The sequence below is a fragment of the Schistocerca americana genome, chromosome 2 (assembly GCF_021461395.2).
Source record: "Schistocerca americana isolate TAMUIC-IGC-003095 chromosome 2, iqSchAmer2.1, whole genome shotgun sequence".
NCBI classification, from domain to species: domain Eukaryota; kingdom Metazoa; phylum Arthropoda; class Insecta; order Orthoptera; family Acrididae; genus Schistocerca; species Schistocerca americana.
The window spans coordinates 33,171,606-33,186,733 of record NC_060120.1 but is presented as its reverse complement, the minus strand read 5'-3'; the positions used below and the strand labels follow the sequence as shown (position 1 = coordinate 33,186,733).

At 40.1% G+C, this 15,128-nt stretch overlaps 1 protein-coding gene and 1 non-coding gene across 6 annotated transcripts in view; both read left to right on the top strand.

Annotated features, from left to right (window-relative positions):
- The window catches only part of LOC124592612 (protein CLEC16A homolog), a 248,311-nt gene that overhangs the window by 33,930 nt on the left and 199,253 nt on the right, over positions 1–15,128 (top strand). For all 5 annotated transcript variants that reach the window (XR_006977591.1, XM_047131854.1, XM_047131853.1 and 2 more), the window contains exons 4-7: positions 6,820–6,968; positions 9,937–10,166; positions 10,255–10,444; positions 12,650–12,823. Coding sequence is in view for 4 of the 5 variants with exons in the window: in XM_047131854.1 (XP_046987810.1) it covers positions 6,820–6,968; positions 9,937–10,166; positions 10,255–10,444; positions 12,650–12,823 (743 nt within the window). In the remaining variant the exon portion in view is untranslated. The remainder of the gene's footprint in view (positions 1–6,819; positions 6,969–9,936; positions 10,167–10,254; positions 10,445–12,649; positions 12,824–15,128) is intronic.
- On the top strand, positions 3,996–4,070 carry Trnap-cgg. The gene has a single exon. It is a non-coding gene; the product is annotated as a tRNA-Pro (tRNA).

Below are 15,128 nucleotides of genomic sequence, written 5' to 3'. Positions count from 1 at the left end.
CAGAAGCCAACTTGTGGCACTGTCACACCTAGGTTATTTGTTACTATAAATAATTCGTATAGGATGGTGTCATTTGGGTGCCGACAACTGTACTGGGAGTTTGTTTGTAAATGATGCATTCGTAGGAGCAGTAATTGTTGTTGTGACCAGGAGGGAGGTTGGAGCTGTGGAGTGTGTGAGGTATTGATAGTAGTGTTCAGTGTCGGCAAGGCCTTGGCCATTTGGTGATATTAGTGTAGAGGGAGTTGGCATTGATAGTGATGATCATGGCATTGGGTGGTAAAGGGCCAGGAACTGTGGAAAGTTAGTAGAGGAAATGGTTAGTATCTTTTATATAGGAGAGTAACTTACAGGTAATAGGCTGCAGTTGTTGATCCACAGGGTAAATTCCCCCAGGGTGCTCGCCAGTCTTTGGCGGATTCGTGCTTGGCTACCTTTGTAGCATCTCTTCCCTTCCGTGCTGCATGTCTAACCTCTTGCTCTTCTTTTTCCCCTCCCTTGGGGAACATATCTGGGATGTTTTTTGGAAATGCACTCTGCATTTCCAGTAGTTGATATCAGAACAGTATCTCCACTGTTTTTCGTTCCTTTTTTGTCTTTTCATTCCCCTTCTCTTATTCTTCCTCCGCTTTGGTGTTTGAGGTTCCTCACTTGCTTCTTCCTCTCTGTGCACTTCTGAAGGCAGGCCCATGCGTCTGACGCATAACATGTGACTGGGTAACACGTAATTCCCAGCCCCGGCCCAACAGGTAGGGTTTCGCACATACCCCCTAGTACAGGCCAGACCCAGGGGAGGGTGATTGCCTGTGCTGCTACCTTCCCAAATTGCTGATTGGTCCCTCTGTCAGGTGTTTGGGAGGTGTGAACAATCACCTAAGGCAGGTGCGTCCCCTCTGAGAAGGCCTCCCAGTTGGAAGGAGCGTGCCATCAGAGTCACTGGCAGTTATTATGGATTTTCTCACAATGAGCCAATCATCATTTTCACAGTCAACATTACTAAATGTAAATGGAATGAGGCTAATGATTCAAAGACCCTCCCAGCTGCACCACAATTCCTCGTGGTTTCACATACTGAAGATGGTCAGTTCTTTGCTATGGTAAATCCACTTATTTTGCAGAAAAGTGTTAATGCAGTTGATGGACCTGTGAAATCCTGCTCTCATTTATACAATAGCCATTCGCTTGTGGAGACAACTTCTGATTCTCAAGCATAACAACTGCTTGCAGCTTCGCTCCTCCACATCTATCCTGTTCGTGTCAAGGCCCATCGAAAGCTGAATTCCTCCTGTGGTGTTATCTACACTACAGTGCTTGATGGTCTCACCAAAGCAGAAATCCAAATGTACGTCTCTGATCAAGGTCTCATTGCAGTCCATTGTCGTTTGGTGCTCCCACACCACTTCATGCTCATTGCCCTCAACCTTTGATGGTTCACCATTTCCTGATGGAATGTCCTTTTTTTTAACCACTTACATTCTCATTTATGTTTGCTGTCCGAGTTATCGGTCATTTTAGCGAATGACTTGCAGGATGTCGAATGCATTTTACTCTTTATCCATTGTAACAATATGGCGAAGGACATTTAATCTTTAGTTCAGGACCCTCATTTCTCTGTCTCATATTCTATGCGCCTTTCTCCAAGTTCCTGTTTTTAGCTTTCTTTTCTTATGTTGATTGGGCTTAATGTGTAGTTGTTTTCAGCTCCTTTTTTTTTCTTTGTATTCTACGGCTCTGACATGGGCATGTATGACCCTAGTTGTTTTTGTGGCCTAAAACAAAACAAAACACAACAGTAAATATTCTCTCTGTGGAGAGTCAGTATGCAGCGGCAGTGGAGCTGATTGGGTGGCTGGGTTTGTGTATTTTAGGAAGCATGTAAAAGGTAGGATCTGGTTAGTGGTGGGAAGTGAGAAGGTAGATAACCTCAGGGGAGACATTCTGGAATGAATCTAGGGGTCTGAGGAGAAACTGGAGATTGTGTTGGGTTTTTGGAATCACTGTAGCAGGGCTTGTAGGTGGATGTGTCTGACATCTGTCAGAGCCCTGAAAAACAAAACCACAATGGTGAAATGTTGTGGTCAATATCAAGTTTTAGATGGTGGATTGCAGATTTTTGTGCAGAGGAAGGTCAGTTTCTATCTTGAGGGGTTGGGGATTGATGATGATGCAAAGTTTGAATCTAGAAAACTCTGGAAAGCTATTAGGTGATTATGGGTCGCAGTTAGATGGAGGAAATAACTGAGTAAGAGAAGGTTCAGTATTGGTTTTGAGGTGTGGGTGATTGGTAGGGTTAGGGGGGGGGGGAGAAGGGAAGGAGTTTTTGAGGTTGAGACATGTGTAGTATTTGATGATGACAATGAGGGAATGTGGCGAAGGTTTGAGTGAAGTGGTGGATAGCAGTAGTCCAAGGAGGAAGTATGAGGTGGATAGATTGGACAATTTGAGGTGGCATTGTTCATGCTTCTCTAGTTCGATTAGGGTAGGGGTTTTAATCTGGGGTATGGACTGCAGGCATTGTGGATTAGCAGAGTGGGAGCATTTTACTGGTGGAGCAGAGGTAGTGCAAGGGGGCTTGGCTTGAGTTATTTGGTTTTATGTAATGAAATAATTAACAATATAGTTTTGTAACACTAGGTTGGTGAGGGTTATGGAATTAAAAAAAAAAAAACAGGTAGAGGTCATTATGGAAGGTTGTGTTGCAGCCATAGAAGGTTAATTTGGTGGTCAGGCCATTGGGAGGAATTCCATGTGCTAGCAAATGCAGGACCAGGAGGTGGAGCTGAGTTTTGGCTAGTGATACAGAAACTTTTTTATATTGGAAACAGTTTTTCATCACCAGACATACCAATTAGACTTGATCTAAAACCAATATTGAACCCTGTCTTACTCAATTTAGTCCTCCGTCTAAACGTAGTTCACCCCCATTCCCCCTGAATAATCCCCTGATAACTTTCATGAACCTTGTGAATGCAAATCTTTTCATCGCCGTTGTTCTTCAAATCCCGCAACATGGAAACTAACCTCACGTCCGCAGAAAGAACTGCAGTCTACTACCTTTTGTGACTTTTGCAAGCACATAATTTTTTGACAAATCCACACTGGTTTATCCAAGTAAAGGGGCAACTTTGGCCACTGTGAGGCTTGTCCTGATCACGTTTTCAAGACCTGATCCCAAATGAATTCACTCTGCTCAATGCAGAGGTTCGTATAACGTTGGAGACATTGAGGCAGATGTGACAGATTCAGCAACAAAATTCCTGTTTGCTACCATTCTGTGACTGCATTACGTGCCATTCAGTCCATGTACTTGATGGAGAAATCAGCCATCTAGTTTGTCTGACACACAATACTTTTCTGAAGGCATTTGGTGTACATTGTAGCACTGTGTAATGTCAGACTTCAAGTGTAGATCCTGCTGTTGAGGCATAGGGCCATATTTTAATTAGAGGACAAGTGGCAAGGAGCGAGGAACAAGAAGTTGTGGTAGGTGAAAAATAATGTAGCTACTTACTTCCTTTTGGAAAGAACACTTTTCTTGATGAATGAATTCTTTATTTGGCCAGATGACCATCAGTGTGCATTAATTGTGGCACACAAACATCCATATACCACATTTAGGTAGAATGCACACAGTTTGATCAATGGCACTAGAAGTGTCAAGCCCTTACTAAATTCCAGAATGAGATTTTTCACTCTGCAGCGGAGTGTGCGCTGATATGAAACTTCCTGGCAGATTAAAACTGTGTGCTCGACCGAGACTCGAACTCGGGACCTTTTAATCTGCCAGGAAGTTTCATATCAGCACACACTCCGCTGCAGAGTGAAAATCTCATTCTGGAAACATCCCCCAGGCTGTGGCTAAGCCATGTCTCCGCTATATCCTTTCTTTCAGGAGTGCTGGTTCTGCAAGGTTCGCAGAAGAGCTTCTGTAAAGTTTGGAAGGTAGGAGGCGAGATACTGGCAGAAGTAAAGCTGTGGGTACCGGACGTGAGTCGTGCTTCGGTAGCTCAGTTGGTAGAGCACTTGCCCGCGGAAGGCAAAGGTCCCGAGTTCGAGTCTCGGTCGGGCACACAGTTTTAATCTGCCAGGAAGTTCCTTACTAAATTGTTTTCCTCCCTTCCAAGCTGTTTGGAAGGATGTTCCTTAGGCATATACTAACAGCCAAGCTATAAAATATTCAGGTTTCTAACACCATGTGTAATTTTGACAGAAAGTTTTGTATTTATATTTTAAGTATATTTCTGTTTATTATTATTATTATTATTATTATTATTACTACTACTACTACTACTACTACTACTACTACTATTGTGTCTCAGAAAGGGTTATTTACTTGTGTGATAATTTAATTATTGGAACCAGAGTGCTAAGGACAATTACTGTCATGTACTTTTTTTAACAGTACGAAAGTAAGCTGGCAGGGTGTTTGGAAAGGACAAATCATTACCTAGAACTATTGTTAGCCAAAATATTGTTCTTTTAAATTCTTCATCTTACGTAATGTCGACAGTAACAAAATAGATAACCTTTCTGGTCCAGTGGCCACACCGCTAGCTATTAATGCAGAGGTCGTGATTTCAATTCATGGTGATAAAATCAGTCTTTTGTAAGAAGAACAGTTCTGGTATGGGGTTAACTCTCCACCTTGTGATGCCAAATGAGAAGTTGCTTGATTAAGCTGTGTCAGTGACAAACAAGCCATCAGAGTGGCAAAAAAATACACTGAAGTGCCAAAGAAACTGGTATAGGCATGTGTATTAAAATACAGAGATATGTAAACAGACAGAATATGGTGTTGCAGTTGGCAACAGCTATATAAGACAAGTGTCTCGTGCTGTTGTTAGACCGGTTACTGCTGCTACGATGGCAGGTTATCAAGATTTAAGTGAGTTTGAACATGCTGTTGTAGACGGCACTTGAGTGGTGGGACACAGCATGTCCGAGGTAGCAGTGAAGTGGGGATTTTCCTATATGATCATTTCATGAGTGTACCATGAATATGAGGAATCTGGTAAAACACCAAATCTCTGATATTACTGCAACTGGAAAAAGGATCCTGCAAGAATGGGACAAACGACATCTGAAGAGAATTGTTCAACGTGACAGAAATGCAACCCTTCTGCAAATTGCTGCAGATTTCAATGGTGGGCCATTAACAAGTGTCAAGGTGTGAACCATTCAATGAAATCTCATCAATATGGGCTTTTGGAGCCGAAGGCCCACTTATTTGCTCTTGATGACTGCATGACACAAAGCTTTAAGCTTTGCTTGGGCCCCATCAACACCGACACTGGACTGTTGATGACTGGAAACGTGTTGCCTGGTCGGGCGAGTCTCATTTCAAATTGTACAGAGTGGATGGGTGTGTATGGGTATGGACACTACCTCATCCATGGACTCTGCATGGGACTGTTCAAGCTGGTGGAGGCTCTGAAATGGTGTGGAGCGTGTGCAGTGGGAGTGATTTGGGACTCCTGATACATCTAGATATGACTTTGCCATGTTACATGTACATAAGCATCCTGTCTGATCATCTGCATCCATGTGCATTCCAATGGACTTGGGCAATTCCAGCAAGAGAGTGTGACGCCCTAAATGTTCAGAATTGCTACACAGTGGCTCCAGGAACACTCACCTGAGTTTAAACACTTCTCTTGACCACCAAACTCCCCAGACATGAACATTATTGAGCATATCTGGGATGTCTTGCAACATGTTCAGAACAGATCTCCACCCCCTCACAGTCTTACAGATTTACAGACAGCCCTGCAGGATTCATGGTGTCAATTCCCTCGAGCACTACTTCAGACATTAGTTGAGCCCATGTCACGTCATGTTGTGGCACTTCTGCGTGCTTGCAGGGACCCTACATGATATTAGGCAGGTGTACCAGTTTCTTTGGCTCTTCAGTGTAGATGCTTGATTGAGCCTGGAAGTCATATGGCTATGTATTTATTTAGTTATGTGAAGTGGCTAAATGATTTTATTAGGTAACAGCTGAGGTATTGATTTCAAATTTCAAAGAGAAAAAGAAGCCTTTAGTTCTGAACTAAGAGGAGTGGAGCCATGCATTCTCCATCTGCGGGAATTAAAATTTTTCCTGGCTGAGGTGTAATATGGTTGTGCGACTATATTGGTGGATGAAATCAAAGGTGCAGTACCACTTGAACTAACGGTTTATTCAACATTAATACTGATCATGTTTAATTAATTTTGTACATTTCCAAGTGGCTAACTTATTCTGCCACTGCGGATGTGTGTGTGTGTCTTACTTCACAGTATTTTTTACCACCATAGGGAGTCGTGTACCTAGTTTGGTTTTAATAGCTCCAGATGTGTCAGAGTTATGTTTATTTTCATATGTCATTCCCATGGCACTGCTACCTTATCCCTGTGATAAATAGGTGTTGTTTACACAAACTATTTTTTCTAATTGTTAATACATATGTATACACCCCCCCCACCCCACCAATGCCCCCCCCCCCACCCCCCACCCCCTCGCCCGCCTCTTGCAGACATACATTGAATCACACAGTTGTTCATCTCTGATCTGCTTCAAAACACAAGAACATTAACACTCATGGAGGCTGTCTGGTTCAATATATTTGTTACTAGTTATTTCTCAACATTGTGACATTTAGATTTGGCATAGATTTATTTGGGAGTTACTTGTTCCCACCTGAGTTCTTAAAAAATTCATACTTAATAATTTTTAAGAACTAATTGTTGTACGCTTATGTCATTTGAATGTTGACTATTTTTGTGAATAATAGTGTGATGTAAAAAATAAGCTAACTATTATTGAAATTTTATTTTCAGATTACCTCCTGAGCAATAACCATGTAAATTCAATTATAGTTCACAAATTTGATTTCTCTGATGAAGAAGTTATGGCTTACTATATATCATTTCTGAAGACACTCTCATTGAAACTAAATGCTCATACAGTACACTTTTTCTACAATGAGGTACGTATTTCTAGATAAGCATAGATTTGTCTATTGTTTGCTAGTTGTTGGCACTGTCAGAATATGTTCCTTTCATATATTTGCCTCTCAACATAATGTGAACTTTGTTTTGACATTTCTTTATTTTATTCTTTAGATTTCCCAATTCCTCATCATCATTTCTATTCCAGAACACATTTTTTTTACCTTGCATGCTTCTTCAAACAGCTGTCTGTTACAAGTTAACGTGTTTTTGTTCTTTTACCCTCTTTTTCTCTTCCTTCCGCTTCCCCCAATATTGTATATCTTCTAGTCCATCAATCCTTGTGTACTTCACATTTATTTCTGCCCTTGCAACTGAGAGATCAAATGATGATCATTTCCTATCTTTAAAAATCTTGGCAAAACTTTCATCATATTTTGTTGGGACCTTTTTGATAATGTGACTGCAGGCTCAATCTCATGACCTGGTCCTTCTCTTCCTTTTATATTCCTGTTCCGTTGTTGCTTGGTTTTGCTTTCATCCTTGTTTTATTTACTTTGTTCTTGAGGCCACTTTCTCTTGCTTCTTTTTCAGTTCTATCTTTTCTACTTCTTGTTCCCCCCATGGCATGAGCTTGCGCACACAAATATGTGAATGTTCTTTCATGAGATATTACTAATTGAAAGCAACTGAAATTCACCATGTTATTTATTTGCTTGCCTCAAAGATTTTTCAGTGACCTACAGAGCCAATATTGGTGGACTTAATTATTTAAAAAGCATCAAAATGTGTTAAATCCTCTTCTACATGTATATAGTTTGGAAGATTCTGATGTACGTCTCACCTTCTGACTATGCGCTAAATTTATCAGTATTGTTACAGCCTTTGATGTGCTGTGGTAATTGGTTTGTGCACTGTAACTTGCAGGCATCACAGTGGGTGACATGAGTTGTGCATTAACTTTTTAAATTGTACTGAAATGTAATCACATAAATCCTAATGAAGGTTGCTGTTCAGCTCTGTAAAACATTTAATGCAGTATTACACAGCAGGTAGCTTTATTTTACATAGAGCAAAGCATTCATCTCTGTGCCATTTTCATTGTTTCACTGTGCCCACTGTGTGTGGAATTTGGTATCTGAAGTTTACTCGCAATTTCACACATGGATTGAAAAACATTGGTGACAGAGGTTAATTTCAGCCATGCTCATCCCTCTACATTTGTTCATTTCAGCTGCTGTAACAAACAAATATTTCTTGCCCTTGCATATATGTGTATACTACATCTCATTACAGGATTCGTCTGAAAGCCTTTTGACAACTCAATGCTTGTACTATTCAGTATGTGGCCTCTTTTATTGTTAAATTGTTTACATTCTACCAGAACTTTCCTTAACAAATTGTAAAGGTTTGAGAATCCTTAACTGTTTGAGAATTAAAAGTGATTATAGACACGTAAATGAAGAGTAAGAGTAGGTGCAAAGCTCAGAATAAACAGACTCTTGAGCAAGAAGATGGAAATGAAGTTTACAAGAATTTATTTAAGAAGAGGGAGACGTACCAGATCAAATTGAGCAATAAGTTTTGTATAAAAGAAAAGAAGATTGTATGGACGTAAACAGAAGGGACAATTATTTAACAAGGGCTTGTAAGACAAACATAAAAATATGTTGTTTGTATAAAGAAGCAGTAACTGCAAACAAAACATCATGTGGAGCAAGGGAACTGTTAAAAAGGGAGAGAAGAATGTCAAATGAGCGACAGTGGGGAACTGGATCGAATATTTTTGTTAATTCAGAATACTCTGACATTCCTTTGAGACTGTGAGAAGGTAAAATGAAAATATGACAAAATCTGTATTTGTAAAGACTATTTACAACTATACTATTGTTTGGAATGATTAGTTTATTCCTCAGGGAGAAAACGTTTGAAGGTTGGGGAAGCTTAGAGCTTTGTCTCCCCTGGTCCATAGAACAGGTGGGTTGCTTTAATTCCAGGCTATTAAGTGATCTGCCCTCCATCTATCCTTCTTTTCCTTTCTGAGGAAAGAACTGACAGTTTTGTAAGTTAGGATCTTTTCTGTTATTTTTTTGTATCTGTTGGCAATTTTTAGAAATTTGCCTCCTGAATTTAAGTACTGACCAGCTATTTTGTTTCCTTTTAATTATATAGTATGTAATAACTACACATTTACCCTCCAAGGCACAAGTGCAGCTCAATTATCAGGCACACATATTGGTTGTATGGGCTGTACATATATGGTAGCTGAATGTTAGTTGTAAATTTTCCAACTATATGTGTGATTTTAAAAATGTGGGCCTGTTAACACACCATAAAGATGTACAGGAAGTGAAAGGGGTTCTTGTTGCAGGAAACCTTGCATGAAAGAATTCTTCATAGCCAGGAAACAGCGGAATTAACTCTTAAGTTTGTCTGAATGGGTTTGTGATGAAATGATAAATGTCTGTGTATGAGATCATCAGTTTTTCTCTCTTTGTCTGTTGTCTTATGAATGCAACCAGTCCCTCAATGTTCTGTTTGTTTCTGGTAGTTTGACAGGTGTTGGTTTAAGTGGATGAAAGAACTGGTGTCTAGTAGTAGCAATAATTTATTCATCCAAGTATCTTTTTACATTTATAACTACAGGATTTGTCCTCTTTAATAAAAGGGTAAAAAAGGTGTCATATATATAAAGTTGTATGAATATACATATGATTAATGAAGAGTGGGCAGGTGGTCATTTGTGGCCTTGTTGAAGGATATATCTTGGATGTCCTGGAAATTGTCTGAAATGATGTAGGAAAACAGCAAGAAACCTAAATCAGCATGACTCAGTGTTGTTGCCTTGATACATATCGTATTTCATTGACAACAGGTTTTGTATAGTGTCAAATAGCTGCCTTATAAAAGTGTCACTGAAGATGTTTGGCCTTGTGTGTGTGTGTGTGTGTGTGTGTGTGTGTGTGTGTGTGTGTGTTATTAATCTCTTTTTTGTCTCACTTTCAGCACACAAATGATTTCCCTTTGTACACTGAGGCAATAAAATTTTTCAACCACCCAGAGAGCATGGTGCGTATTGCAGTACGAACACTGACACTGAATGTATACAGGGTAGAAGACAGATCAATGCTCAAATTTATCCGAGACAAAACAGCTGCTCCATATTTTTCAAACCTTGTTTGGTTCATTGGCAATCACGTCCTAGAGCTTGATATATGTGTTCGAAATGATGCTGAGTAAGTATAGTGCAATCTCAAAGCTTACTGTGTACAATAAAATCTTTCTCTTCCTGAGTTATTTTGGTTACCACTTTTTTTGTTGCAGTCATCAGAGTCAGAATCGTCTATCAGATCTCGTTGCTGAACATTTGGATCATTTGCATTATCTGAATGATATTTTATGTTTGGATATTGCTGACTTGAATCAAGTCCTTACTGATCATCTACTGAATAAACTACTTATACCATTATATGTGTATTCCCTAACAAAACGAAGGAGGCATTCACAGCTTGAGGTGAGCATTTTGAGAATTCACTTTGAAACATTTATGCGAGGAAACTAGACATTGTTGACATTAATGCTTACAGATCTAAGAAGTGTAATTTGTTACGGTTGATAAATGTCAACCAGTTTGGAGGAACACAGAGACTGCAAGAGACATTCAATAAGTAACGCAACACATTTCTCTTTGAAAGCAGGTTGGTTTTATTCAGGATTTCAGTACACCATATTATTACCAACTCTTTTACCTACAACTGTATTTTTCAAAATAATTTCTGTTTAATGTGATGGCCTTATGCCAGCGTACTGGTAGGGCCTGTATGCCTGCTTGGTACCACTCTACTCCTCATCATCAGAGCCAACATATTGCTTCATCAATGACCTCCCCACCATTACCATACTGCTTCCTGAGGAGTGCATCCTTCATTGGGTCAAATGTATGGAAATCGGAAGATGTGAGATCCAGGCTGTGTTGGTGTATGAGGAGGAACAGTCCAATGAAGTTTTGTGAGCTCCACTTGGTTGCGCAGACTTGTGTGAGACCTACCTACAGAGACGTCCAGTTATGCAGCAATGTGTTTGATTATGATCCTTTGATCACCTCAAATGAGAGTGTTGGTGCATTCCAGTATTGTGGGAATCGCAGCTGTGTGCAGCTGGCCGGCGTATGGGAGATTGGACAGGTTTGTGCAACTTTGTTGCGATGATGACAGATGCCTTGCCCGAGGCTCACCATGATGCTTTTGTTCAGTGCTAGATATCCGTAGACATTCTGCAAGTGCCTGTGAATGTTTGTCACGATCGTTTTCCGCCAAAAGAAAGTTCTCTGTGTGGATCACACAGTCATTACAGATGCTCTTTTGAAGGATACGTATAGCACTGCCCCCTATCAGATTTTCATGAAACTATAGGGGCTGAAGTGGGAATATTCCTTGATGTCCCTCAGCCAGTTCTGCATTTTTTGAACCTAAAGTGGTAGAGAAAAATAAATGTAGTGTTACTTACTGAACACCCCTTGTACGTATATCCAAACAAATAGAAGACTCAAGGCTGAGGTTGCATTGGCATGAGAATGAGATAAGTGATTCTGTGAAGTGTGAATAATGTAAAAAGTGAAATTGAGTGCTATTATTCCATGTGAGAAATGACGGGCAAGGTATTCTGCTGGCTTAGCCAACAAATTTCATCTACAGTATGTTTAATGTATGCCAAACTACATACTTTTTTCTGCATTCCATCTGTAGGGGGGGTTCAGCAAGCTGCTCCAGCAACTTTCAGTTGTGGGATCATAGTCAACACAACAAGGGATCACATTAGACATCACACAGTTCACACCCCGAATATGGAAGAGTTAGTAGTGCAATGAGTAGATGATGATCCTGAAATATGTGTGGCAGGACTGGTGCTGCTGAAGACATAAACTATATTCTTGTGTGGTCTATTCTTAGCAAGTAGTTACTTTACACATATAAACTGCATGGAAACAAGGCATCAGGCTCACGTTAGTGTCAGTGTGTGCACCGGAATTTTGGTAACAGATTCATAGAACCATTTACTTTCCCAGACAAATTAACAGGCACTGTTTATCACCAACTTGGGTGCGAAAAATCCCCTGTGCTATTGGAGAAAGTTTCTCTTGCAGAAAGACAGTGGGTGAAGTTTATGAACAATTGTGCCCCACCTTATTTTATATGCCTCAAGTGACAGAACTTAACACAAACATTTAATGAAGAGTGGGTTGGTCAAAGAGTTTCAGTAGCATGGCCTCTCTGTTCACCTGATCTTGGTCCCTTAAAATTTTTGGCTTTGGGAAAATTTTAGAGCATCAGTGTTTTCCACATTGACTGATAATGTACACACATTACAGGAATATTTGTCCTGTTTGCATTAATTTGTGATTCATTGACAAGAATGTCTGAAAGATGTATAAGAATGAGTGGCAACTCATGTTTCGATAAAAATTTGCTTTTGGGCATATGTTTACAGGCCTTTTTTAGCTTTTTAGCACCCTGTGATATGACATCTTCAAATTAAGCATGTTGAGATTTCACCAAACTGTACATAGTTGCCAAATTACTAATTTGACAGGAAGAAAATGACTAAAAATAATTATATCAGTTCCTTCTGGTTGGTGTGTTAAATTTTTAGTTTAATTATGGTTGAAAATTACAACATATTCAATGATGATAAGTTTTCACTTTTTTGTCCCTTTCTGCAGGATACGAAGCCCCATGTAAGCAGTGTTGTTTCATTATTCCTGTTGTCACAAGTTTTCCTTATAATCACTCACAAGCCACTGGTTCAAGTGTTAGCGTGGATAATACTCAATGGTGACATGGAAATTTTTTCTCAAGGAGCTTCTGATAAACTTGCAACTTATAGACGGGCTCAGGTAAGTTACTCATTGCTTATGTTAAATGTTTATGTATTGTAGTACCCTGCCCTCTGTTTCATGCTTTCTGTAGAAAATATCTACATCTACATAAATCCTCCGCTAGCCACCAAGCGGTGTGTGGCGGAGAGCACAGTTCGCGCCAAAGTCATATTTCCCCCTCGTCTGTTCCATTTGCGAATTGTGCGAGGGAAAAACGACTGTCTGAACGCCTCAGTGCGAGCTATAATTTCCCTTATCTTTGAATGGTAATCATTGTGTGATTTGAAAGTTTGTGGTAATAATATATGCTCTATATCCTTGGTGAAGATTGGATTTCGGAATTTAGTGAGCAGCCCCTTCTGTTTAGCGCGCCTTCTATTTGCAAGTTTGTCCCACTTCAAACTTTCTATGAGATTTGTAACGCTCTCGCGATGGCTAAATGTACAGTCAATAATCTTGCTGCTCTTCTCTTCTCAATCTCTTCAATCGGACCCATCTGGTAAGGGTCCCATACAGACGAAGAATACTCTAAGACTGGACAAACTAACGTATTGTAAGCTATTTCCTTTGTTGAAGGACTGCATCGCTTCAGGATTCTACCAATAAACCACAATCTAGAGTTCACCTTACCTGTTACTTGTATAATCTGATCGTTCCATTTGAGATCATTTTGAATAGTCACACCCAGATACTTGACAGATGTTACCGCTTCCAAAGACTGGGCATTTATTTTGTACTTGTACATTAATGGGGATTTTTGCCGTGTTATATGCAGTAGGTTACACTAATAATATTGAGAGATAACTGCCAGTCATTACACCACACATTTATTTTCTGCAAATCCTCATTGTTTGTTCACAACTTTCGCATCATCAGCAAACAGTCTCATGCTGCTGTCAATACCGTCAACCAGATTGTTTATGTTAATCGTAAAAAGCAGTGGACCTATTACGCTGCCCTAGGGCACACCTAAAGTTAGGCTTGTTTCTGTTGAAGTCACCCCGTTCAGGACGACATACTGCTCCCTGCCTGATTGAAAATTTTCTATCCAGCCGCATATGTCATCAGGTAGACTGTAGGCTCGCACTTTTTGGAGCAAGCGACAGTGCAGCACTGAGTCAAACACCTTTTGAAAGTCGAGAAATATGGCATCAGCCTGGGAGCCGGTATCTAGAGCCTGTTGTATATCATGCACAAAGAAGGCCAGCTGTGTCCTGTATGACCGCTGTTTCCTAAAACTGTGCTGGTTTCTGCAGATGAGCTTCTCAGAGTCTAGAAAGGTCCTTATGTCTGGGAAACTACAGCCATAATTTTTCCCAAGGGCATGAAGCTTTACTGTATGGTTAAATGATGATGGTGTCCTCTTGGGTAAAATATTCCAGAGGTAAAATAGTGCCCCATTCGGATCTTCGGACGGGGACTACTCAGGACGACGTCGTTATCAAGAGAAATAAAACTGGCATTCTATGGATTGGAGCGTGGAATGTCAGATCCCTTAATCGAGCAGGTAGGTTAGAAAGTTTAAAAAGGGAAATGGATAAGTTAAAGTTAGATATAGTAGGAATCAGTGAAGTTCGGTGGCAGGAGGAACAAGACTTTTGGTCAGGTGAATACAGGGTTATAAATACAAAATCAAATAGGGGTAATGCAGGAGTCGGTTTGATAATGAATAAAAAAATAGGAGTGCGGGTAAACTACTACAAACAGCATAGTGAACGCCTTATCGTGGCCAAGATAGACACGAATTCCACGCCTACTACAGTAGTACAAGTTTATATGCCACCTAGCTCTGCAGATGACGAAGAAATTGAAGAAATGTATGATGAAATAAAAGAAATTATTCAGATAGTGAAGGGAGAAGAAAATTTAATAGTCATGGGTGACTGGAATTCGTAGTAGGAAAAGGGAGAGAAGGAAACATAGTAGGTGAATATGGATTGGGGCTAAGAAATGAAAGAGGAAGCCACCTGGTGGAATTTTGCACAGAGCACAACTCGGTTCAAGAATCATAAAAGAAGGTTGTATTCATGGAAGAAGCCTGGAGATACTGACAGGTTTCAGATACATTATATAATGGTAAGACAGAGATTTAGGAACCAGTTTTTAAATTGTAAGACATTTCCATGGGCAGATGTGGACTCTGACCACAATCTATTGGTTATGAACTGTAGATTGAAACTGCAAAAAGGTGGGAATTTAAGGAGATGGGACCTGGATAAACTGACTAAACCAGAGGTTGTACAGAGTTTCAGGGAGACCGTAAGGGAACAAATGACAGGAATGGGGGAAAGAAATACAGTAGAAGAAGAATGGGTAGCTTTGA